Source organism: Lepidochelys olivacea, assembly GCF_965140295.1.
Source record: "Lepidochelys olivacea isolate rLepOli2 genome assembly, chromosome: 1".
Lineage (NCBI taxonomy): Eukaryota > Metazoa > Chordata > Testudines > Cheloniidae > Lepidochelys > Lepidochelys olivacea.
In genome coordinates, this window is record NC_140411.1 from 150041567 (window position 1) to 150068051 (window position 26485).

General features: G+C 38.3%; 1 protein-coding gene across 3 annotated transcripts in view; it reads right to left on the bottom strand.

Annotated features, from left to right (window-relative positions):
* DMD (dystrophin) overlaps nucleotides 1–26485 on the bottom strand; it is a gene marked incomplete at both ends in the record, with an annotated part of 1846964 nt that overhangs the window by 581142 nt on the left and 1239337 nt on the right. For all 3 annotated transcript variants that reach the window (XM_084636024.1, XM_084636023.1, XM_084636025.1), the window contains 2 exons: nucleotides 5885–5993; nucleotides 12581–12682. In XM_084636024.1, the coding sequence (XP_084492150.1) occupies nucleotides 5885–5993; nucleotides 12581–12682 (211 nt within the window). The remainder of the gene's footprint in view (nucleotides 1–5884; nucleotides 5994–12580; nucleotides 12683–26485) is intronic.

Genomic DNA, 26485 nt, shown 5'->3' on the forward strand with positions numbered 1-26485 from the left:
GCTACCACATTCCATCCATAGGATGTATGTTCTGTATGATGTATTTTAGATATACTGGATGTCTCGTAGGGCACTCTGTACATAAGATTATGTCACGTCTTTCATTATGACCCCATGAATTCATATGCTCCTAAATTTCTGGGAAATTCCTCTTTGGGAATATTTTTTTTCTATGCTCAGTCTCGGCCAGAGGTGGATTTTTGAAAGCTAATGAGCAAACTCCTATCACCCAGATACATATATATTTAATATTTTATTCCTATATTGGACTTGTATCTTGCTATTTAAATGTATCTTTTGATACATTAATTTAATTCAGGAAATGTATACTGTCACAGTTTAGGGCAATTATGTCTGTATTCCTCTTCCCTGGTCCAGCAAGGGCACCCTCTCGAGGCTCCAAAGCAGTCACCTGCCCTGGGTGAAGCCCCATGCCTCTCCCTCTCCTGACCAGGGTATTTCCAGGCTGCACAGTCCCCTCACTGCACTGTATTATTCCCTAGAAGACAGGCTGCCTAAGGAGGCCTGCGTCGCGTCTCTCCGCAGAGAAGGTACACAGTGTAATTGCCACAGTTAAGTTACAACACAGCAGACACCTTTATTCTTAAAATGGAAGCATTACAAAGAAAATTTATTAAATATATCAAAAACAATAAAAGAACCTTCACATAGGGTAATCAGCTTACCAGAGATCACCCCATCATTGTTTGGTGATTCGTCCTTAAACCCCACAGGGGTGTTTTCCTGTGGTCACAAGTTCATAACAACTTCAGTTCAGAACCAGCAACCAAGTCCTATGGGACCTCAGTGGGCCAAAGACCCAATCCTTCCCTCTTGCGCTACAGGTCCTGGATCAGAAAGGAGGCCCTAAAGTCAGTTTTAACTCAGGTATTTAACCAAAAATCCTGTCTGTCTGTTGGCTCCTGGAGAATCCAGTCTGAACCAGTGTAGGTGAGCCTTTCTCCAAGTTGTGGTAGCTCTCTGGACCTGTTACAACCTGAGTGAATTTGCTTAATCATCCTCCACCATTCTTAGTTCCTGGAGGGGCGGAAATATATACAATTTCTCAGTAGTACATAAACATTTGCTTTTTTAATATAATGAACTCCTAAAATATGTAAACCTAATCCAATAAGGTTTAATTTAATTCAATAGGTTTGTCCAGAAGATTGTCATATCTGTCACACATACAATAAAATACATAAGGTTTATAATACTGAGAATTGCACATTACTCTGAGAAACTTAATGTCAAATTACATTAATGGATGTCTTCAGATGTACATGTATAGGATCCAGGCAGGGGGAGGCCAACAGCAAACTAACAGGCAAATATGTCCCCGCTAAGAAGACCTCCAAACTGGCCCTGTCCAACAGGCAAGCTTCCTCCCTTTCTTGAGGTGCCAGGTCAGGGGCGGAGCCACTTCAGTCAATTTATAAGGCACATATCACAGAGCCTTGAATCAGAGCAAACAAACTCTGTCAGAAAAACAAAGTCTCTAGGGCCTGCAACCTGTAGCAGCCAAAATGGCTAATGATCTCTCCTCCTCAATTTCCTTTTTCTGTTTGTATAACCCAAACTTAGGGTGGAGCAGGGCCTCTTGCTTGCACCCAGGCTGTTTTGGCTGCAAGTGCCAGACTGTCCCTGGAAGGTGTAGTACACCCCTTCAGAGTGCAATATGTGTTTGCACAAACACAGTGTGTATTGTATACACAGTGACTGTTTCAGAGGGCAACAGCCATGGAACACCACTAAAGAAAAAACTAATTTCTAATATTTTGTATCTTGATAAAGCTGGAATGTTTATTTTGTATTTTTTCTATGGTTCCTGGAGACAATCCACACTGAATAGTAAATGAGTCAACTGTATATTTAACAAGAAAAATAAAAAAGAATAGAAAATTTGACATACAGGCAATGCATTATTATAATTATGGTTAATCTGTATTATTATAACACATAAAAGCCCTAGTCATGGATCAGGACCCTATTGTGCTAAATGCTGTACACACAGAACACCAACGTTTGCGATGCAGTAACCCTAACTTTTGCATTCTTTAAACATTATTATTTTAGCTATTTAACCTTACTGTTGTATCAAATTTATTTATTTTTCCATTTAGTTTTCTATATTAAAAAAAAAAGGAATGGAAGGAACAAAAATGAGAAAAAAGGAACCCTCCCCTGAGTCCACATGTTTGGAGGCACATGTACAACATTTCTATTAAGCTCAATACAGTATGTCTGTAGATTTCACACACTTCTAACTGTACCAATAACGCATGGGGTATACCTCATCCAGTGCACTAAATGCCTCCAATAACAACTATGCAGATAAAACAAGACAATCTCTACGGTCTCAAATGAACTCACACAATATCACTTCATCTGTGGGCAAACACTTTTCACAAAACAATCACTCCATATCTGAACTCTCAGTCCTTGTTCTCAAAGAAAACCTGCACACCTTCAAAAGACAAGTGTGGGAGCTTAAATTCATATCTACACTAGACACTAAACATCACAGGTCTTAAGCCACGCCACTCCCTGCAGTCCGCATTGGCCTGGAACGGCGAGCTGCGGCCAGTGGGAACGACGAGCTGCCAAACCTGCGGATGCTGCAAGTAAATAAACCATCCCGGCCCACCAGCGGATTTCCCTGACAGGCCGCATGCCAAAGGTTGCCGATCCCTGCCTTATATAGCATACCTACATTTATACAAATGTAGCACTTTTCAGTGAATGTATTAATGTGTATAAAGATATTATTGAAATTTTGTATTATGATGTGTTAATGTGTATAAAGATATTGACATTTGTCTCCATGGTGCATTAGCACACTACACAACCACTGAAACTGCATTTTACCTATCGGTTTATAATATTTTTCATACTACTGGCTATGTAAGGCACAGAGGTGTGCAGTTAATGATGTTCATATAATTTCATGTTCCAACTATTAATGGATAGTGAGCATAATTTGCCTTTTGAATCATGTTCCCTGGGAAGTCAAGTTTAGCTGAGGTTTCTGACATACCCTTCAGCTAAGTACATTTTCCTACCTGGAAAAGTAGTCTTCTGTTCATTATGCCTGAAGGCATACTGGCCCAGTGGGATATTAGCAACCTTTGTAGTACCGTCTCTGTGTCCAAGAAACACTTAAACACATACCCACAGAAATAATTATAAACCTAATTCTATCCTGTTTCCTACCCCCACCACATCATCTCTCAAGGAGAGATACATAAAATGGTATGTTTACTGAGGGCCCCCTGGCAAAAGCCCTGTAACTAGACTAGACAGAGTGACACTTGATAGGTAGCAAGGCCAGTTATTTATTTTTTTGTTCTCTGCTCTGACATACAGATGTGAACATCATTAAATTCTGGCTGTCACACAAGTCTCTACAGAATATAATAATCAACAAGAAGTACGGCCACTGCTTCACATAGTCCTTTTCAAACCACAATGGAGTGTCATCCTTAATTCTGGGCTCCACTTTTATATTCATCTAGTTTTCTGAGTGATTAAGGCCTCTTCATACAGCAGTGGTTAGCACTCTGTGCTACAGTGCATATATTCTTGGGGTTTTTTTTTCCTCTGAAGGAAAAAACATTAGTTTTCATATGTCAGTTTTTCTTTGTTTCACCTGAAGATGTGTGAAATCCTGGACCCACTAATTCAATAGAAAACTCCCATTGACCTCTACAGGGCTAGGATTATCATGCCTGGTGTTTTATGCTAGTTGACTGTATGGAACTATCAACACATTTTGCAGATTTTTTAATTATTAGTATGCAGTATACAGGAAGATCAGAAGGAGGGGCACTAGGTTCAAAAGATATATGTTTACCCAACTACACATGCAAGAGAACTTGTTTGAAAATTGGGATTAAATAGAATTTTGATAAATTGGAATCTAATTTTGTTTAAAGAGCCAGTGCGGATGAGCCCAGCACAGTAAAAATTGTACCACAGGTAGTGTCTAAAGAAAGGTGTTTTAAAAATGGTTCTAATACAGTTTTGCCCAATTTATTCAGAATCATATTTTAATATGGTCTTAAAATACAGTTTCCTCATGAACGTAGATACAGAGGAAGAGAAGTCCTAAGAAATAAAATGGAGGTCAGAAGGCAGGCAGTCTGTGAGGATGGAACCAAAATAGCTGGCTGCAGTTACGGAGCAGCTGTACCATTATGCTGGATAAATGTACAGTTCGGTTCTTGATCAACTGAGAGTCCTCCAAAGCACAGGTTTTCATAAAACTGACTGCGGTCTGGATTTATTGGAAATTTAGAGAGTTTATTAGTTGTAATACTATAGTACATGAGAAACATGGCTTCGATTCTCAACAGTTTTCAGAAGTAAGCACAGAACAAGAAGTTTTATGAACAGGTGCCATTTTCTGTCTTTGCTGAAAAGAGCACCCTTAGGATGGGCTTCACCCATGTTTTCTTTGTGAATTCAAAGGACTTGCTAAATGGCACTGAACAGCTAACCTGAATTTTCATGTGAAATAGGCAAATGGCAGCTAAAACTGATATTACAGTTAAAATGGTGGCATTATAATAAATAATCTCAAATAAGTGCTATTGGCACTGGAAACAAACTCAATCTTAGTTCTTGCCCAATCCTTTATAAAACCCCAATACCTTCATTTTATGTATTTATGTTTTCATCTCCTTAAACTCAGAAGTGCTGGTAATTCACATTATACATCTGCAAGGAAGGAACATGCATAATTTTGCAATTCTGGGGTTAAAGATAATGAGTTAGTGTAGGGATCTACACTTCTGTGACATCTCCTCTTTCTTTTCATTGCCATTGTAAGAACAAATTTACAACTCATAAAAGAAATTAATCTGATATAAGCAGCTGAATGCAAAACCTGACACAGCAAGTTTCGTGGCCCAGCACGGCAAAAAATAAAATAAAATAAAATGCTTATACAACATATTCAGTTCTACGGTGTCATTAAATGAGATTCGTTGTCTTGTCTCACAACTCACTACAAAATCAATGTAAGGCACTTTCCTTGTGTTGTAGAGTCATTTTTAAACCATTAGTGGTGTTTACTTCTTATAATGAAATTGGAAAGTTTGCCACCAGAGCCCTGACTGAACTAGGTGCCAATTCTGAATTAGTAAGTTTAAGTGTCATGAAAGAGATGTCTGCATTGTTTGAACTGATATACCAATGACCATGTTCTGGTGGAGCCAGGACTGTCTCTTGATCTTACTAGGTTCAATCCTGAAAAATCAAGTGGATGTTTTTTGTTCTCTTTAGAAGATGGAGTTGTTTACTTTCCTGAACATCAGGCTTTTTTGCTTTAGTATGCTAGAGAATCATGGCTACTGCTAGAGGCATGGGTTTTTCTACTATCTGCATTTGATACACATTATCCACAAAAAAAGGCTAGTGTAAAAAGGATACTTAGCAAATACATAAAACAAACAAAACATGTAGATAACAATTCAGATCTTCCTTCTTCTGACTGCACCATGCATCCCTCCCATCACTGCATACTCCTCTTTACCAGCCTATAACCCTGAAAGCATTAAAAGCATTTCCAGGACAATGAAATGGAAATTTCCAAAGTCACCCTAATTCCTAGAATGCTTGTAAAACATAATATTTTAAAAAGCCAACTATAATCCAGGATTTGTTAACTTAACACCTGGGACACATTATACAGTATAAAAACAAAACTGTGAAAAATGAACCAAACTCAAAACCAGCATGTCTCTTGTTTTATACCACACTGCCTAGTGTCCAAATCCCTTGGGGTCAGCTTTAAAAATCTCAGCATTAATTTTCACAATATATTTCTATTTTTTTTGCATTTGTAAACCCATTTAAAATGTATCAATACTGAAGCACTTACGGAAACCAGAAGGGATAAGTCCAGGTGCTTCTGAAGCTGGCTTTCCCTTTAGTGCTTGAATTAAATGGTTTACTGCCGTCCAGTCAGCACTCAAGTCTTCCAATTTTCTCTAGAACAGGAAAGTATGCATATTATTCATTTGGTAAATATTTTTAAAATATATGCTACATGACGGAACACAAGATGTCTGCAGCACTGTTACTTTAAAAGAGTGAGAGGTCCTTTCCTACAGCATGTTTGCTTATATTTCATGTTCAGACATAGTATCTCTATCATTGCATGTACAGAGTTTTTCCAGCTCCAGGTGCCCAACACCACAAATCTAGAAACAGGAACTATTTTGTATTAACAGGAGGGACAATAACTTATCATACCCAGACAAGGGTGAGAAAGGAAAAATAGCTCCTTAATCTTCTTGAGAGGACAGACCAATGTAATATGTACTCGTGTGTTTTATTAGCAGGAATTTGGGATGGTCATCATTTTGCTAATGAAGCCACAAGCGGGTTATTTAGGTCATCCTAAACAAAAGCCAATAAGACGTCCATACTACGAGACACCATGTCTTGTTCTGAACATTACACATATACTAAAGGGTCTGATGAGTGTTTTAGACTAGCATGATAGTACGTTCTGTGTGCACAACGTTGAGCACTGAGGGCTAGATTGTGACTGTAAGTCCAAAACTAAGCAAGAGGGCATAAACTGTATCACTACTGGAATAGCGCAGGGAGGCATTTTAACTTGGACAGTGCTCTGCTAACAAGTGTTAGGATCTAGATATTCAGGCCTGTCTGCAAAGGCCTGTACTTTAAGAATTTAGGTGTATTCTTATCACTTGGCTAGTTAAAGGTATAAAAGAAAGAATCAAAATCACTGTCTGCCAGTGTACGGTCCTTTTCTTACTGTGACAGTCTGAGGCCCTGTTCTTAGGCTAAGGCCTTTGACTAAGCAACAGAGGCAGCCATAAGCTGGGAAGCGACCGGTCACATCCTCACATTCCAAACTAGTCACGTTGAAAGAAGGTGCTACTGGGCTGTTAGGAATACACTCCTGTCCTGATAATGCCGGTCACCTCCAGAGAAAGGGAAGTGCCTAGAAGATGTAAAAGGAAACTTAGTTTGATAGCATCCTGTCTGGCAAGAACTCTCTTATCAATAGCTGGGATGTGAAATCCTCACTTCTGTATTGTTTTGTCATTATAGTTCCCACTTTGCTATTGTTTGTCTGTATAATCTTTGTCTGGTTCTGTGATTGCTTCTGTCTGCTGTATAATTAATTTTGCTGGGTGTAAACTAATTAAGGTGGTGGGATATAATTGGTTACATAATCATGTTACAATATCTTAGGATTGGTTAGTTAAATTTCAGGAAAATGATTGGTTAAGGTATAGCTAAGCAGAACTCAAGTTTTACTATATAATCTGCAGTCAATCAGGAAGTGAGTGAGTGGGTGGGTGTGTGTGGGGGAAATGGGAACAGGGAATGGGAGTAAGGAAGTTGGAATCATGTTTGGCTAAGGGCAGGAATGGGAACAGGGACACAGGTGTGAGGCTCTGTGGTGTCAGAGCTGGGAAGGGGGACACTAAGGAAGGAAACTGGAATCATGCTTGCTGGAAGTTCACCCCAATAAACATCGAATTGTTTGCACCTTTGGACTTCGGGTATTGTTGCTCTCTGTTCATGCGAGAAGGACCAGGGAAGTAAGTGGGTGAAGGAATAAGCCCCCTGTCATAAATATAAAGGGAAGGGTAAACCCCTTTGAAATCCTTCCTGGCCAGGGGAAAGCTCCTCTCACCTGTAAAGGGTTAAGAAGCTAAAGGTAACCTCGCTGGCACCTGACCAAAATGACAAATGAAGAGACAAGACACTTTCAAAAGCTGGGAGGAGGGAGAGAAACAAAGGGTCTGTGTGTCTGTCTATATTCTGTCTTTGCCAGGGATAGACCAGGAATGGAGTCTTAGAACTTTTAGTAAGTAATCTAGCTAGGTATGTGTTAGATTATGATTTCCTTAAATGGCTGAGAAAAGAACTGTGCTGAATAGAATAACTATTTCCGTCTGTGTATCTTTTTTGTAACTTAAGGTTTTGCCTAGAGGGGTTCTCTATGTTTATGAATCTAATTACCCTGTAAGGTATCTACCATCCTGATTTTACAGGGGGGATTTCTTTATTTCTATTTACTTCTATTTTTATTAAAAGTCTTCTTGTAAGAAAACTGAATGCTTTTTCATTGTTCTCAGATCCAAGGGTTTGGGTCTGTGGTCACCTATGCAAATTGGTGAGGCTTTTTATCCAACATTTCCCAGGAAAGGGGGGGTGCAAGTGTTGGGAGGATTGTTCATTGTTCTTAAGATCCAAGGGTCTGGGTCTGTAGTCACCTAGGCAAATTGGTGAGGCTTTTTACCAAACCTTGTCCAGGAAGTGGGGTGCAAGGTTTTGGGAAGTATTTTGGGGGGAAAGACGTGTCCAAACAGCTGTTCCCCAGTAACCAGTATTAGTTTGGTGGTGGTAGCAGCCAATCCAAGGACAAAGGGTGGACTATTTTGTACCTTGGGGAAGTTTTGACCTAAGCTGGTAAAGATAAGCTTAGGAGGTTTTTCATGCAGGTCCCCACATCTGTACCCTAGAGTTCAGAGTGGGGGAGGAACCTTGACACTGACTATGGAAAAGGTTGCTGGGAGAGAAAACAAGCTGGTGTGTTAGGGAGCTGAAACATAGCTTAGCAGCAACAAAACTCTCAATTACTGAGACTGAGAGGGATAGCACAGTAACTCACAATCCTGGGAACTCCAGCAGATGGTCACACTTACTGAATCAAAAGTCAATCCTCATTCGAGTACACCTAAAGCATGATCCTTAAAAGCATTACACTTTATATACATTGCTCTATTATCGTGAATTCATGCAAAGAAAAGAGGCAAGCACTGTGGTAATAGGAGATTTCCATTGTCCATCTTATCAAAGAACAGCTCATCAGGGACTGACCAACAAGAATTTGAAAGATAGGCTATCTAAATGATCAAATCTACATTCACTAGACTGTCATTTTGAAGGCAGTTAGACATTGATGAATTGATGAAGATTCCTTGGTAATATACAAGCACTGATTCTGGCAACAGTGTTTGTTTGAAAAGGTAAGTAGGTTTAATCTAGGTAGTTAAAAAAATAAAAACAACTGGAAGAATAAAACATCTCTGGCTGTGTCTGACTGTAACTGAAAATGACTAATGATGCTGTCATTTTGCAACACTTATCTGATGAAATGATGGCTGGCAGATTGTAATTGCCCTCTTGTCTTCAGCAATTATTTTGTGTCAGTGGGAGGGGGAAATAAACTTTCAGCCAAATGTAGGAAGCAATGTAGTCATTTATCTTTTTTATTATTATATCGAGAATAATAAATTGGTAAAGAAAGCCCTTTTAGATATACAAAGTTTGAAGTATGTGTGAAGCAACTGGGTTGTGGCTTTTGAAATTGACAAAACAAAATGATGGGAAAGGTAACTTACATTTCAGTATTTAGCTACTGTATTGTGTTAGTTTCTCTTCACCATAGGGATAACCTTTTATATACATTTCAACCAGGATATAAGAGAGAGATTATGCTTCCTATTCTTGGGCAATTCATGCCATACAATTCTCCACTTCCACTGTAGTTTAGATGAGAGAGAAACGTAATGCAGATATCTTGAACAAATTATTTTTCAGCTGAAAAAAATGCTGTAAAATTCCAGACTCACTTAACTTCAATGAGGGGAGAGGCACATGTGAATTGCATCAAACATAGGGGTGGAGTCCCCTCTGCCGTGCCTGTCCAAACCAGAATACCACATGTTAATGTTAATCCCGTTTACACTTTAAGGGCATTGATATTTAACAAAAGATATTTATATTTCAAAAAGTAGTTTTAGTCCTAACTTATTACAGGTGTGCTTGGCAGTACCACCTATTATTAAAGTTGCCTGACATTAGAAGACTCTCTTTTCAGTTGCTCATAACTTTGCCAAATATTAACCACTTGAGTGGAGATTCTCCACATCAGGTGTCTACCTCAGGCTGAACTATTTGGGAACATTTCAGCCAAAAAGGTTCATTTATCTCCAATAAATTGGAAGTGTGTTGTTTTGCCCATGTTAAAACATTCTTCAGACCTTTCCTCTGAAATACTCTAGTGCCTCCCAATCTTTGGGGCAGAGACTTAAAGAAGGCAGGGGGTATGTTTTTTGTCATCTCAGATGAAAATAGGGGGTTCTTTGGAAAAATTAGTAGGCTGTCATTCAATTAAAGACTGTATCATAACGCATATGCACTAGGGGGACAAAGTAAGGCAGCACAGGCAACCTGAACCATCACATTTTCTAACTTTTCAGTGCCTTATTTTGCAACCTTAATAATGTTCTTTCAGCATAGTTTTTTTGTGTGTGCAATTTAATCTAAAGCAAGAGATATAAAGTTATTACAATTTGAACTGCACCTTTGCTGCAGAGAAAGGAATTGTTGCATTAGCTATAAAGACTTTCTTGGGACTTACAAACAGTGATTGGTACTGGAATTTACTCAGTAAGAACCACCACAAAGAGGCCACTCAATATAAATGGGTGAAAGCCTAGGAAAACTACATCAAAAAAGCAATTTCACATGCTGACATTATATGTTCACATTTCTATTACTCACTGTATACCAGATAGTCACTGAGACAGAAATTAACTTCACAGGTTGGTCAATTAACTGAATGGCAGTGTAATGAAAAAAGTGAAATGCAATTAGAGGTGGATCAGAAGTGAAATTCCCTACACTCCACAAATAGTTATTAACTTGCAAGTATTCCGCACAGGCACATTGTATAATGTCATCCTCAAAATGACTGCTTAAGAGACACTATTGTTTTCAATTACACAACAGCACCTGGCATTCACCACATCTAATAAGAAGTAATTTCATTCCATTAAAAAAAATATCTCTAGGAATTCTACTACTGGAATCAGTTTGGCATTCTCTAAATAAAATGGATAGACTAAGCATGCTTCTTGGACATACCAAATATGTTTCACAAACTAACACAGACTAAAAGCTACAGCAGCACACATTTGTAGTCTATTGCTAGTGGTGCTCACACCTCACTCATTGAGATGTGACGTAAGGTCTTCTAAGATTATTACTGCAGTCAGGAAAAATGTGTAAATGCAATGATCACAGTGAGATCTTTGTTCCATCATCCACTCTGTGCAGAGGTGACATGTGCTTACTCCGAATAATAATAGCTCCTCTCTGAAGCCAAGAAAATTGAACAACAGCCTAAAACTTTGTGGCTGCACACTATCATCAGGCACTAGCTTAAAATCACCTTGAATTCACCTTTTGGGGTATTTTCTAAATTTATCTCAATTTAACTATTAAAGAATATTGATTGTTTTAATAAAAGCTGGAATACCAACAAAGAAAGCAGTTCTCAAAGGTTTCTTTGGAGAAAAAGAAAATAAAACAAACAAAAATATTATTAAATAAATATATATTCATTTTTAAAGTGGAGGTAAAGATAGAATTTAAAAGTGACTTAAGGAAGATTTTATAAATGGTAGGAAAATAAATTGCAAATATATTTCACAGGAAGCAAGCACAAGCTGCAGAACAAAATGGGAAGAATATAAATCACAATAAATTTGTTTGCAAGGACAAACAAACAGTTTTGGTATAATAACATTATTGATCTGTGCTGTTTTGAAGAAGCTTTAAATACGAGAATGAGTCTTGCTATCTCTCAGCCCTACAAGGGACAATTACAGTAGAAATTTGGACTGACCATTAAGCCACTGTTAGATGCTCTTAAGAACATTTAATCATAGTGTCCACTGATAATTTGTTGTCAGATACAAAAATATAAGTCATACAACACACATGGAATAGCTTGTGTCACAAGATTGTGCTTTATGGCTCTGTATGACCATGTTTGAGTGGTGGCTTCCATCCCCCTTTGATCTTCCAATCCAAAGATAGCTGGACTGTCATGGGGAGGATGCTGGTGGCCTGCTTTATCCAGCTGGTAGAGACAATTATCCTTGTGCATCAGTACCCTATTGATATCATCTTTAATCTGATACCAACACTGAGAAAAGCAATTTGAGAATGAGCTCCCACAAGACAGCAGTCAGCCTTTCCTAACAAAATACTCTCTCCTCCAAACAAGAGCAAAACACATGATATTTCAAAGGCAATTCTGCCTGCGCTTTGCCAGAGGCCAGGAGAAGAGGAGTTGTTTCAGTAGGCCTCATCCTCCTCCCCTTATTGTAGGAAAAATCTAGAAGACAGGATCCTCTCTGGCCTGCCTCTTGCTTCCGTCTACAAAAAATAAAAACTTTTTTTCCACAGAAGGTCTGTAAGCCTCATTTGGAATAGAATGGTCTTATGTTAATGGTGAGGTAAGTGCATACTGTAGTGTTATGTTTTTAAGGTGAACTACTTTTTTGACTAGGTGGGTGAACACCAGTGCAGAAAGGAATACTTAGTATCACAATGCACAGATAATTCTGGCTGTAAGCATAACATTATTTCTGCTTGTGCTGTTGCATAACAAAGCCAATATTATTTTCCAAGTTTTTTCACTGATTTTAAATAGACAACATCAAGGACAAGCCTACAACAGGGGAAACAGAACCCATTAGGTGGTAATGGATATTACTAAAAGTTGCCTCATTACCTTTACTGGATGAGTGGCTGGTTTTTCCTTATATAAATGATGCCCTTTAGACAAAACCCCTTCCACATCCGGCTGTTTAGCTTGAACTGCTGCTTCAGTTTCCTGGGGGGGGGGGGGAGTGAAATAGTGTGAAATTAGCTTTACTTTCAAGAATCAAACCACAAAGTTTTAAAGCTCCACAGGAGCTCCACACACCCCCGATAGATTCCTTTCTGTTTGTGCATGGGGTCAGGACAAAGAGGGTCACTGAAAAAAAACCAGGAATAGCAGAGAATAAAAGTAGTAAAATAAACAGTGATATATCCCTTCATCCATGAAGGTCTCAATAAAATGGAATTACAGAAACCAGCACAAATTCACACTAGAAAGAACAGGCATTTGAAATCTAATATGAACAACTCAGTCTTGTTGCCTTACCTTACATTTAAAAAAAAAGAAGCTGATAGTAGGAGTTAGTGCTGTTGAGGAGATCTTGCCCGTGTGGTAGTGGACATCTTATTCATGTGACCATGTTGAATGCTGTTGGGTAACTAAGACAACACTAATAATACTTTATAATGAAACTTTCAGCATGATGAGTCCCAACTAATGTTACAAACTACACACTAGCAGGACAGTAACTACTAAAGCTATGCTAGAACATTTATTATTATTGAGAAGGAAGAATGACAGTGATTGAATTAGCAAAACCATTTCCTCTTGCATTTTTTAAAAATCTCCTTGAAACTTCCCATTCAAGTGTTGAACACATCCAACCCAGAGACACTTACACTCCAGGCTGGTACTGTATAACCGCTGATTTCAAAATCATGCAACAGGGGGAACACGGCATGTAGCTAATTTAGAAAAAAAAGGCATCAGCACAAAAAAGGGGGAAGAAGGAACATACCATGTATCCTGTTCTGTTTTGATTTATTAATATTATTATTACTATTTTAAAAGGATAATGAATGGAACACAACACTGCAATATTATCTGAGGAATCTGAATGAGTTCTTAGTTTTTTCTCCATTTTGTAGTTTCATCTGAACCTAGCAGCTTTTCAAATGAGCTATCTCCTTCACACAATCCTACTAGCTGTGCACCAACTCTCAATCTTATTTTCTACCCGCAATCTGAGTTACCATTAGTATGACAAGCCACAAAATAGTATCCCAATAGCTTCAGTCTAAGGGCTCAAGCACATCATGTCATTGATGAAAATCTGAAAAATGCTACTTTTTTTCCCCTGTGCTCTGCATTTCTCTTGTTCAAATCAATGTCATTTTAAACCACAACAAAGGAACATTTCACTTCTCAGTTTCCAACTGTCAATAGAAAAGTTGTCCACAATTCTTGCCTGAAAATCTACATGCAAAATATTCTGAGCAGTACAAGAAAGTTACCTTTGATAGATGTCCAAAAGTCCACTGCCTTCTCTTACTTATATTTCCTTATGTTGTTTATCAGCCCAAAATAAAGACTGCTAAAAGCTATCAAGTTTTTTGCAGGGATATTTTAAATATGTTTGCATTTCACTGAGTCCTGTTACACATCTCCATTCCAGATGAAGAATGGTCTGAAGCAAATAGGATGAAATTCAATAAAAACAAATGAAAAGTATTCCACTTATGAAGGATCAATCAATTGCAAACATACAAAATAGGAAATGACTGCCGAGGAAGGAATACTGCAGAAAGGGATCTGGGGCTTATAGTAAATCACAAGCTAAATATAAATCAACAGTGTAACACTGTTGCAAAAAAGTTAACATCATTCTTGGATACATTAGGAGGAGTGTTTTAAGTGTAACCCTTCTGCCCATCAGAGTTGGCAGCAACAATGGCTGGGTTCAGTATCTAGGGGTTCCATTCCAATAACACAATGCAAAAGCTGTTTGAGGTCCCACCCAGTGACCTGGGACATATATATATCACCCCCGCTGGGCGCCTCTAGGAGGCAATACTTCCCCTCTCGCAAGCACAGAGTCTGAGTGTAGCAAAAGCCTTTTAATAACAAAGAGAAACAATGTAGCATATCTTGGGGAAACACCACCAACAGGATTCATAACACAACCCATGAGCCAAAACCCACCCCAAGCAAACTGGGCTGTGTCCTTTCCCTTTGGTCCTTGAGTCCAGCAACCCAAAAGTCACCTAAAGTCCCAAAAGTCCAACAACTCAAAGGTCTCTGTCCCTGGTCAGCGCAGCCCCAGAGTTCAAAAGTTTATCTGCAGAGTTTTACCTCCCAATCTGGGTGGAAATGGGGGGGTTAAGGGGCACCTTACATGGTCCAATGCTGACTGCCCAACCTCTCCGTGGGGCTCCATTCCACCAGCCGACCCACAAATTGCTCTGCTTTGCCAGCCACTCCGCTCCGCCAGCCATCCCACAAACTGCTCCGCAATATACCTTCAGGCTCCCATCCACTACTTAACACAATGCTCAGTGATTTCAGCTCTTAGTAATTTTAGCTCTCTAGTGATTTCAGCTTATAGTAGGGGAGCCTCAGTGCTGGTACACCATTGGCCCAAAGTGAATTGAGCTCAGCAGCCTGTAACTAGACTCCTAGCAGAATCAAAACTAGCTCTGATATTCCACTGTGGAGAGAGAAGAAGATGCAATTAGCATGTAGGGCCCTCACTAGGGGCTCATACCAACAAGTATTAATACCTGGCCCCAACCTCTCTCCATTCACTGGGAGTTGGAACCCATGACCCTTGCCTAGCGAGTGCTGCTTAGTTGATGGTGAGTCCCTCCATCATAACAAAAGGCCAAGTACAGTTCCACTGTCCTTGAGTCACATAATCAGGATAACAACAGTTTATTCTTCCTGCCCCAATAACAGAGAAACTGGGGCTCCTACAGCAGCCAAAGTGATCATCTGGGCGGTGTGGGTGTGCCTATGCAAATGAGATCAGCCCCTGAAGTTCTTTTCCACAACTTGCCACAACTCACCACCAGATGTCAGGGTAGAGCTCATCCTGACTCTGCTTACATAAGCAGGACACAAGTAGTAATTATTTTGTTCTACTTGCGCTGATTAGGCCTCAGCTGGAGTATTGTGTCTAGTTCTGGTCATCACATTTCAGGAAAGATGTGGACAAATTGGAGAAAGTCCACAGGAGAGCAACAAAAATAATTAAAGGTCTAGAAAACATGACCTATGAGGGAAGAGTGAAAAAAATGGGTTTGTTTAGTCTGGAGAAAAGAAAACAGAGGGGACATAGCAATTATCAAGTATATAAAAGGTTGTTACAAGGAGGAGGGAGAAAAATTGTTCTACTTAACCTCGAGGATATGACAAGAAGCAATGGGTTTAAATTGGAGCAAGGGCACATTAGGAAAAACTTCTTAACTGTCAGGGTGGTTAAACTCTAGAATAAATTGCCTATAGAGGTTGTGGAATCTCCATCATTGGAGATTTTAAAGAGCAGGTTGGACAAACACCCGTCAGGGATGGTCTAAATAATACTTAGTCCTCCCATGGGTGCAGAGAACTGGATGAGATGACCTACTGATGTCCCTTCCAGTCTTACATTTCTGTGATTCAATACGGAGTCTTACTCCTCAGCACTATAATCAATGCAGATTTATTTTTCCTTCTTCCACTCTTCCTTCTATGAATTATTTCCTTCACCTTTAGTTCAAGTTCTCCATCAGAGTCAGATTTCCTTTCCTTTTTTGCCACAAGATAGTCTAATATTTCCCTATTCCACAGAGAAATGAGGAACAAAGGACATGTAAAATAAGGAGAACCATGTCTTCATGTTATATTAAAGAAATTATAGATATTGTACATTTTAATGAATTAAGAAACTGTTTTTAAAGTAAGTGATTCATCGCTTATATTTTGTCTGGCATGTATTCTTTTGTCTTATCATTATTGTTTTATATACTTTATTAAGTTAATTTGTGAGTTTATATGAATATCCAGTATTCATGAATATTGAATGTCAAACGGCATTCTGTACCACCAGCAGCAAGTAGAGGTTATAATTTACTATGGAGATCTGAGACCAAGGTAGATCTCTACCTCCCATAATAGATGAAGACTTATCTAAACTAGAAAGAGCTATACAAAAAAAAGAAGGATGGAGTAAGCCTATGCAGTAGCAAGACCATTGGAATTATTTTGTGTACTCCACCATCGCCCTTCCTAGCACTCTCCAGACAAAATGAAACGTGCCAGCTTTTCCACAACTTAATCAAAACACTAAGCCCAATTAATATGTGAAATTTATAATAAGGAGAAATAATACTTTGGGCCATATTCTGCTAGAGATGTTCATGCTGAGGTCTACACAAGAAGTCCCATAGAAATAAATAGGACTATTAATGAAGTTAAGTTATTATTCAAGATGTACAAGGGTGATAGAGATGGGCCATTCCATATTTGCTATCTTCAGGGTACAACTGATGAGATTTCATTTACAATGTATACACATTAAATATGCCTTACATAGCTTATTTGAATTTGTAAAATTCAAAAAACGAAAAGCAAGTTCAACAACTGAACAATGGCACTCCAAATTCTGCAGCAAAAAAGGCTTTAATAGGCCTTAGAATAAAAATATTACAAGTTGTAGACACATATTTCGCACCACATATATAATTTTTAAGAAAATATTTGTTATTGTCACATGTTGGTGTAACATATATTTTACATTACATAAAAATTGGAAAGAATATTTTTTTCTTGCCTACTAGAGAACCATTACAATTTTTCATAGCTGGGTAATCAAAATGTAACATACTTAGAAGTTAAATTACCAGTTTCTTTTGTTTTAACAGTCTTTTGGAAGTCTTTTTGATGCATCCGATGAAGTGAGCTGTAGCTCATGAAAGCTTATGCTCAAATAAATTGGTTAGTCTCTAAGGTGCCACAAGTCCTCCTTTTCTTTTTTGCGACTACAGACTAACACGGCTGCTACTCTGAAACCAGTCTTTTCGAAGTATTTTTCAGTGTATATTCTTAAGTCTAATATCTCAAAGTCAATTATCTTGATCTAAATCTAAGTTCCATTGTTCAAATGTGTATTAAATGCAGCATGATGCATAATTCCAGTTTTGTTTTCTGTATGAATTCTTTTCTTGTCAATACTGTCAAAGAAAAAAGTCCTCAATGTCGTTCTCAATGTTTTGTCCTTCTCTGGGCTGACATTCAGAAGTTGCACACAGCCTTACAGTTGTGCTGACCCTCCAGTTTATTTTGTGATCTGCTACAAACATCATAAGCCAAACATGTCATATGAACTGTTTTAAGTTGTTACAAATGCCAGATGAAAACATTTTTTAAAAATTTTGACGTTCATGAAATATTTTCAAGAAAAGTTTTCCTTGAATTATTCCTTGCTTGAAAGAAATAAACCTTTGATAGCTTCTGTTTGTCAGTGAACAAGTGTTCAATCATGGTATTGGGTAGCACAAGAGTTCAGGTCTGTCTGACAGGTGGCACTAAATGAATGTAAGTAGACAGTCTTAAGTGTGCATTCAGGATTCTGTTTTATCATTCAGTCCCCCAAGGAGAAGAAAAAGTAGCAACTCTGACCTAGATGCCACTAATCAATTCACAGCAAAATGAAGACAGCAGTTACCATCTTGTCTGTATAGAATTAAAACCCATAATTTAAACTAAGATCAGAACTTGGGCCAAACTTTGCCCTTGGATGTATACTCCATGCTACCATTGAAGCTAGTGGGAATTGTCCAAGCTGCCTTCCAATGGCAGAGCTGGGCACTTAGATGATGGGAAAGCCATAACTTTTTGATAGTGCAGCCAGAGCTTAGGGGTCTATTTCAGGAGTGGGTGGGTGAGGTTCTGTGGCCTGCAATGTGCAGGATGTTAGACTAGATGATCATGAGGGTCCCTTCTGACCTTAATGTCTATGAGTCTATGGCAGCCCAAGAGTAGAAAAGACTCTGTTAGCTTCTAGCATTTCTAGAACCATGTCAGTTCAACTTGCTGACCGAATGAACGTGGTGGTAAAAGTTCCAGAGCTAACAGAGTCTTGTCTATACTAGAGCAGTGAAACTCAATCAATGCTAACAAGAGTGGATTAAATTTTGGATGAAAATTACCAGTGTTGAGAAGTCAGTATGGAAATTATCTACACATACATTTAGAGAGGCCCACCATGATTAAAGCTGTGTTTTAAAAGTGAATGCAAAGTTAAAATGAAAAGTGAGTTGTAACTTTAAAATAAGAAATAAAATTTTGAAAGCTAGTATAGTAGGTTCCAATCAGTCATTCTTTCAAGAAAAAAAAATAGTTTCCTTTTAATGGGATGGCAGCTGAGACTCATTTAAAAAAAAAAAAGAGAAAAGCTTTCTTCAAGGGGAAACAGCAGCTAGAATATTTTGATGAGAAATGTTCACTACTTTACTGTGCTTGATACACACTGACAATTATAAACAAACCTATCAACGTTGAGACTATAGAGTAAATTAGAGGGCTTCATTTTCTAAAAGACTTTGACAAAATTTTCAGACTTGGACTACAAAGTATATTTTGATGTGAAGACAGGAGGCTTTATTTAATTAGACATGAAATAGTATTGTGGTCTGTCAAACATCCATAGCTAGGACAGATATCGTTACAGAAGTGGCTTAAAACTGTAGCTCACTGGTTATCACAAGTTTAATTTTGTATTGACTGTCTTTTGTAATCCCAAATTGCCCTGGATTGTAAATTTTTCATGGAAGACAACCAGCTTTTATTAAGTTTCTAGCTAGCACATAGCAAAATGGGGCTACTACAGTAAAAATGATGAAACTAGTAATATTAATTGATGGACCACTGGATGGAAGAATCTCAAATGTAGTGTGATGATTAGAACTGTAGAAAGAGGATCAGGTTTCAGTAGAGATCTAGTGCGATGAGACATCTGGAGTTCAGGAATGCAGACATGTCTACACTGCAATTAGACACCCACAGCTGGTCTGTGCTAGGAGACTTGGGCTTGGGCTAAGAGGCTTTTTAACTAAGGTGTAGACACTCCAGCTCAGGCTGCAGCCCAAGCTCTGGGACCCTCCCACCCTGCAGGATCCTAGAGCCCCGGCACCAGCTTAAGCCCACACGTCTACACTATAATTAAACAGCCCCAAAGCCCATGCCCCACAAGGCTGAGTCAGCTGGCACGGGCCAGCTGTGGGTTTTTAACTGCAGTGTAGACATATCCTAAAGGCCAGCTACTACGGACAAACACAGGCCTTTCTCAGCGTATAAGACTGCATGTCAATAAAGATTTCTTCCCGATAACTCAGACTGCATTACTTATTCCTAATGAAACATCATGAAGCTAAGCTCTTTTGGTAGCAAATATTTATTTATGCTAACGCTGTTGTGTTTCCCTTTGATGAGACAAGATAAAACATAGGCTGGGCATTGCATCATGCTAATTATGGCTATCTGCCAGATTGTTCTATTCTACATATTGAATTAAAAACCTCTAGCAGTTTTTTTAATTGACTAAAGCACTAGTAAATGTGTGGAATGATCCCACCGACACTTCAGAGAAGCAGTTGAACTCAGCACAAGCATATATTTAAAATATATGTATTTAACATCCATGTGGTATTTGAATTAACTAGAAATACTTCAAGGATTTTTTTGAGAAATTTCAACTTCAAATACAAAAATGATGGCCTAGTAAAAAGAATTTTCACTTCATTCTGTTTTAAATACCCCTGAGGCTAAATGAGCTTATTCATTTTACAAATCAGGCTTCTTTTGCTATTGTGTCTCACAAGGGTGCAATGCGAAGATTTGGTGAAATCACTAGAAAAGGTCTGATATTTCAGGACATAAGGCAGATTGGGATAAGCTGTTTAATAATGATCCACTACCAAATACATCAAAGAATCCACAGAACCCCACAGAAACTTCTTCTTTTTTAAGTTTGGCATGATACAAAAGTTCCATGCTAAAAAGACAGCAAGGAAGATGAATTCCTTATATCTATGAACTGCATGTATTGTGGGAAATTCCAGTACCTAGAGATTCTAGAAAAGGTTATAGACACGACAGCCTGAATTACTGAAATGGATATCCCACTAATCTCAAAATAAAGCTTTGGCTAAGAATTTGAAAATGCTCTCTGTTAGCCTATAAAATTAGTAACAATTAGCAGGGTTTGACAGCTTAATTGATATGATGACCCTGAAACCTGAGACACTTAAAATTATTTTAGATCATGGCTACAGCAGTGTATAAATAGATAACAGGGCCCATGAGGCTCAATTTTAGACATGCAAGAGGGATTGTTTAGAGATAGGTAAAATGTGTACACAGAGGATGTGTGGTGGGGTGGAAAAGAATAAGAGCTGCCATGGAAATAAAATACAGAAGCAGCCAGGTAGTGAACTTTCATACCATTTATAAAATATCTCTATGCATTTTGGCCATAACAACAATGATGATGAAGATGACAGATATTAGTGGCTTCCAGATGGTATTGAGTGCTGAAGGTTTTAAGCAGATAGTTTCTTGTCTTGGGAAGAGGAGTGGAATAAATCACAGAAAATGTCCAGTTCCCACTCCCTTCCTGGACAAAAGTGACAAAATCATGTTGTTTTATTTAGCTGAATTTAAAAGCATGTAATTTATTTATTTAACACTGCCTGACTCCAGGTTTGTTGTTCCTTTTTCTTTTGATATTTGATGTCCTTTTAATGTTCACATTCATATAAAAAGCTTGCTCCTCCTCCCAAACTTATTAATGGAATTAATTACCTTTAGACATTTATTGCCTGGAGAATGATGAATTTTGAAGGAAGGTAAAAGAAAAATTTTAAAACTATATTACTGGCCCTACACTGCTTTGTTGGTTTTTCTTGATATACTATTTTCAGAAAAGTGTTTCTTGAATAACAAGTGTCTATAATAAATCACTTGAGAGAGCATTATGAAGATATATTTCTGCAACTTGTCCCCCATAATTTGTGTATGTATTACTTTAAGAAATGGCAGATGTTGCCAAGAGAATCAGTAATATCCAATGTTATCAGCTGCGTGTTCTTTTAGTTTTTACTTAATTGGTAAACACTGTCAGGTAACTTAGGCCCGAATTTTCACTTATAACATCTTTAAATTTATGTAAGATGACAAGAAATGTTCTTTGTATTTTACATCTTTTTTCATATTGTTCATATTACTAAGAAGGATTTTTATTCTGATTTTTAAAAGCTACCACTTCCACAAAGAAGAATTAAAATTAAGAAAAAGAAGAGTAATATACACTGACTGAGCTCTGGAAATTTTCAAACAAATTCCTATTCCCATTATTTATATCACAATGCTTGTATAGTAAAGTAAAGGAAAAGGAAATATAAAGCATGCGGGACTACATGGAAGGGAAGAAAAGAATGAAAGACAGGAGGCACACACGCTAAGGGCATGTCTACAAAGGGTGCTGGAACAATCTGTGTAGTGGGGGTGCTGAAAGCCATTGAACCAAACTGTAAACCTGTATATAATGGAAACCACTTCAAGCCAGGGGGTGCGGCAGCACCCCCAGCACCCATAGTTCCAGAATTTATGTGTCTACATGTACAGTGCTGCATCACTGCTGCTGCAGCACATCTGGTGAAGACACTCAATGCTGATGGGCGAGAGCTCTCAAATGTCAAATGGAAACAAGCTGAAAATTAAAGGCAAGAGGATATATAATTTCAAGCTTGCAAAAGGAAGCTTCAAGCTATAGAGAATACAATGAATAACACTTATGTATAAAATCTATGTATAACTCTATAAAAGTGACAATGTTTCCTTATAAAATATTGTTAATGAAAACCTACATTAAATAACTCTAAAGGTGTTCCTGAAACCAACAAAATGATGGTTCTATGAACAGTCATCATTTCTTTCAGCTCTCTTACAGTACAGCCACCATCCTTCCTGATAAGAAGAGCCTGTGTGAGACACTCCAGATCATCGTAAGAAGCCAAAGGGCATGAAGAACTCAACCTTTATTTTCGTTATTGGCCGAGAACGCTACCTATGAATGCTGGGGGCCCCTCATTGCCCAGGGAGTGAGAAATGGCAATGAAATCCTAGCTACCCATTGTTCTAGCCCTCTACAGCTTGGTTCTGTATAGGGAGCACACATTCTGCATGCTTGCTTTTGAGTTCAGAACTGGGTTGTCACGATGTGTCTAACATAATTAGAGAGTCCATGTGGATGAAATCAGCTACATATTTGCTCCCAAGGCCAAATCTGTCATCAGAAATGAAGGCAATACGCTACTGAAAATATCATAAGTTTCACTTCCTATAGAATCTTCCTCATTTTAAGACTTCACATACTGAGAAGTAAAAAGAAAGCAAATTATCCAAAAAGTTAACCAAGATGAGGAAGGCTTGTCACTAAACAGCATCCAGTTTTCAAGAGCAATCACAGTAAAGACTTAAATGGTTCAGAAAAAGTTCTCATAGCCTTGATAACCATATTTTTATTGCAGATTTTGACATGTCTTATATGTAAGCTCTCCTTTGCAAGACCAGTTTACCTTGCAAGAGTCCTCTACTGTGTTCTGCTCCTTGAAGTCTTAATGCAATACTGTCTGTACTTGGAAATTAAATATGAAACTCTGTAGCAGGTGTGAGAATTCCCTACATGATCGCTAAACATTCAATAAGCATGTTAATACATTCTTATTTTTACATAGTTATGATCTGGCTATTATTAAGCTCAGAGTTCTCTATGCTATACAAAACAGAAAGGAGGCACATTTCCTGCTGCAAACACATTACCAATTAGAGCTGAAGCTTGTAACCCCAAGGGGACTCCATATAGGCCCCACCTGGATTCCTTTGCAGGATATGCACATGAAAGAGTTATAACAGAAAACACCTAACACACATTGAGCCACCATGTGATGAAGGCAGAATACATTACCTAGCACAGCAGGAGGAGTTATTATTTATTAAATAAATCAATATAATCAGGAGGCAGATTGACATACATAGCCTTCACAAAATTCTGTTTTGAAGACAGATATGAGAGAGAAGAGGGTGAACTTGCTTCTGCAAGAATAAAAGGATATAACATGCATAGGGTACAGCATGGAAGAAAGCACGGACCCAAGAGAGGGAGAAAGTTTAAAAATAATAAGATGTGTGGGGTGAAATCCTACCTCCATTGAAGTCAGTGGTGGCCAGGATTTCACCCAGGGTGGTTGCATACTATCAGATTGCCCTGTCACTTTTGTAATTCACCCCTATTTATTTACCTATATTTATAAAGCATTAATCCAGTGCTCTAAACGTCATTCAATAATCCATTATTAATAAAACTGAGAAGCCAAAAGACCAGGCTGAGAGACATACTCCTTAACTACTGTACTTCCCCAGATAAACACAACAAAACAAACAAATGCAGCCTTATCCCCACCACTTATTGTTATGAGAACAAGATGTTATTCTTGACGTATCAAACTTCCAACGATTTCCTAGAAAAATCCAGCCCCTTCCTGTCAGCCAAGTAGTCTTCCCACAAATAGCCCCGCTCTCCTCTGAGGAATGCCTAGGAAGACAAATGGGGCTTGCAGCACATCCTGAAGACTGCAAAACCTAATCTCTGGTGGACAAAGAAAGAAAGGCAATTCCAAAGCCAAGGATCCCTCGCTGAGTATGCCCTGCCAGCAGCCCACTCCAATTTATACCTGGTTGCTATAGGTACAGGTAGGTCAAGCACCTCAAATGACATCTACTGTCCAGGTACCCCAAAGGGAGAAACATAGCTTGGACCTCATCTAGTTAGGGTTCTAAAGGTCAAATCCTGTCATATCAATCCAATGTTTTTCAGAGAACAATACATAAAAATATAGTTATCTCTGAAGAGAGTCAGATGCAGGTTCAAAATCTACTGACTACTGTGTTCTGACTAAATGAATTATCAGTTACCAATGAAAGAAGACATGAGGAAGGGAAAGAGCATCTTTGGATACAGACTGGTTAACTTTAGTGAGGAGGGCTTTAACCTAGGTTTGATGGGGGCAGGAGACAAAAGCCCACAGGTAAGTTAAAAACATGAAGCCTGGGAGAAGGATTGGAATCTGGGGGAAGCATGGGCTGTTATAGCAGGGATAAGGGAGAGACGAGAGAACATAAAGGGGAAATCAAATCAGTACCTTAGATATCTGTATACTAATGTGAGAAGTATGGAGAATAAGCAGGAAGAACTAGAAATGCTAGTGAATAACACAAGTTTGACATGGTTGGCATCACATAATTGGTGGGATAATGTACATGACTGGAATATTGGTATAGAAGGGTAGAGGTTGCTCAGGACAGACAAGCAGGGGGAAAAGGGAGGAGGTGTTGCCAAAGATAGATATACACACACATATATACATACATACTTTGTCTCCTATTTCTATCTGAACTTCAATCTGACTTGTTGAAAGTCTCTGGGTAAGGATAAAAGGGATAAAAACAAGGGTAATGCCTTGGTAGGGGTCTACTACAGACCACCTAACCAGGAAGAAGAGGTGGATGAGGCTTTTTTTAAACAACTAACAAAATCATCCAAAGCACAGGATTTGGTGGTGATAGGGAACTTCAAATACACATTCCTCAACTGGGAAAATCACACAGAAGGGCACAGATTATCCAACAAGTTCTTGGAATGTATTGGAGACATTTTTTTTAATTTCAGAAGGTGGAGAAAGCTACTAGAGGAGAGGCAGTTCTAGATTTAATTTTGACAAAGAGAGAGGAACTGGTTGAGAATTTAAAAGTGGAAGGCAGCTTGGGTGAAAGTGATTATGAAATGATAGAGTTCATAATTCTAAGGAATGCTAAGAGGGAAAACAGCACAATAAAGATAATGGATTTCAAGAAGGCAGACTTTAGCAAATGCAGGGAGTTGGTAGGTAAGATCCCATGGGAAGCAAATCTAAGGGGAAAAACCATTCAAGAGAGTTGGCAATTTTTCCAGGAGACTTTATTAAAGGCACAAGAGCAAACTGTCCCACCGTGTAGGAAAGAGACGAAGTATAGTAAGAGACGACCACCTGGCTTAACATGGCTTTTTGAGTTCAATGATCTGAAACTAAAAAAAAAAAGAGTCCTACAAAATGTGGAAACTAGGTCAAATTACAAACGATGAATATAAACAAAAAACACAAGCATGTAGGGATAAAATTAGAAAGACCAAGACACAAAACAAGATTAAACTTGCTAGAGACATAAAGGGTAACAAGAAAACATTCTACAAATACATTAGAAGCAAGAGAAAGACCAAGGATGGGTAGGCTCAATGAGGGGAAAAAACAATAACAGAAAGTGCCCAAATCACAGAAATGCTAAACAATATTTTTGTTTCAGTTTTCACCAAAAAGTTTAGTAGTGATTGGACATTTAACATAGTGAACACCAGTGAAAATGAGGTAGAATCTGAGGTTAAAATAGGGAAAGAACAAGTTAAAAATTACTTAAACATGTTAGATGTCTTCAAGTCACCAGGGTCTGATGAAACACATCCTAGAATACTCAAGGAGATGACTAAGGAGATATCTGAGCCATTAGCGATTATCTTTGAAAAGTCCTGGAAGACATGAGAGATTCCACAGAACTGGAAAGGGGCAAATATAGTGTCAATCTATGAAAAGGGGAATAAGGACAACCTGGGGAATTACAGACCAGTCAGCTTAAGTTCTGTACTTGGAAAGATAATGGGGCAAATAATTAAGCAATTAATTTGCAAACATCTAGAAGATAATAAAGTGATAAGTAACAGTCAGCATGAATTTGTCAAGAATAAATCACATGAAACCAACCTCATGGCTTTCTTTGATAAGGTAATAAGACATGTGGATTGGGGGAAGTGGTAGATGTGGTATATCTTGACTTTAGTAAGACTGTTGATACGGTCTTGGATGACTATCTCATAAACAAAGTTGGGAATACGACCTAGATGGAGCT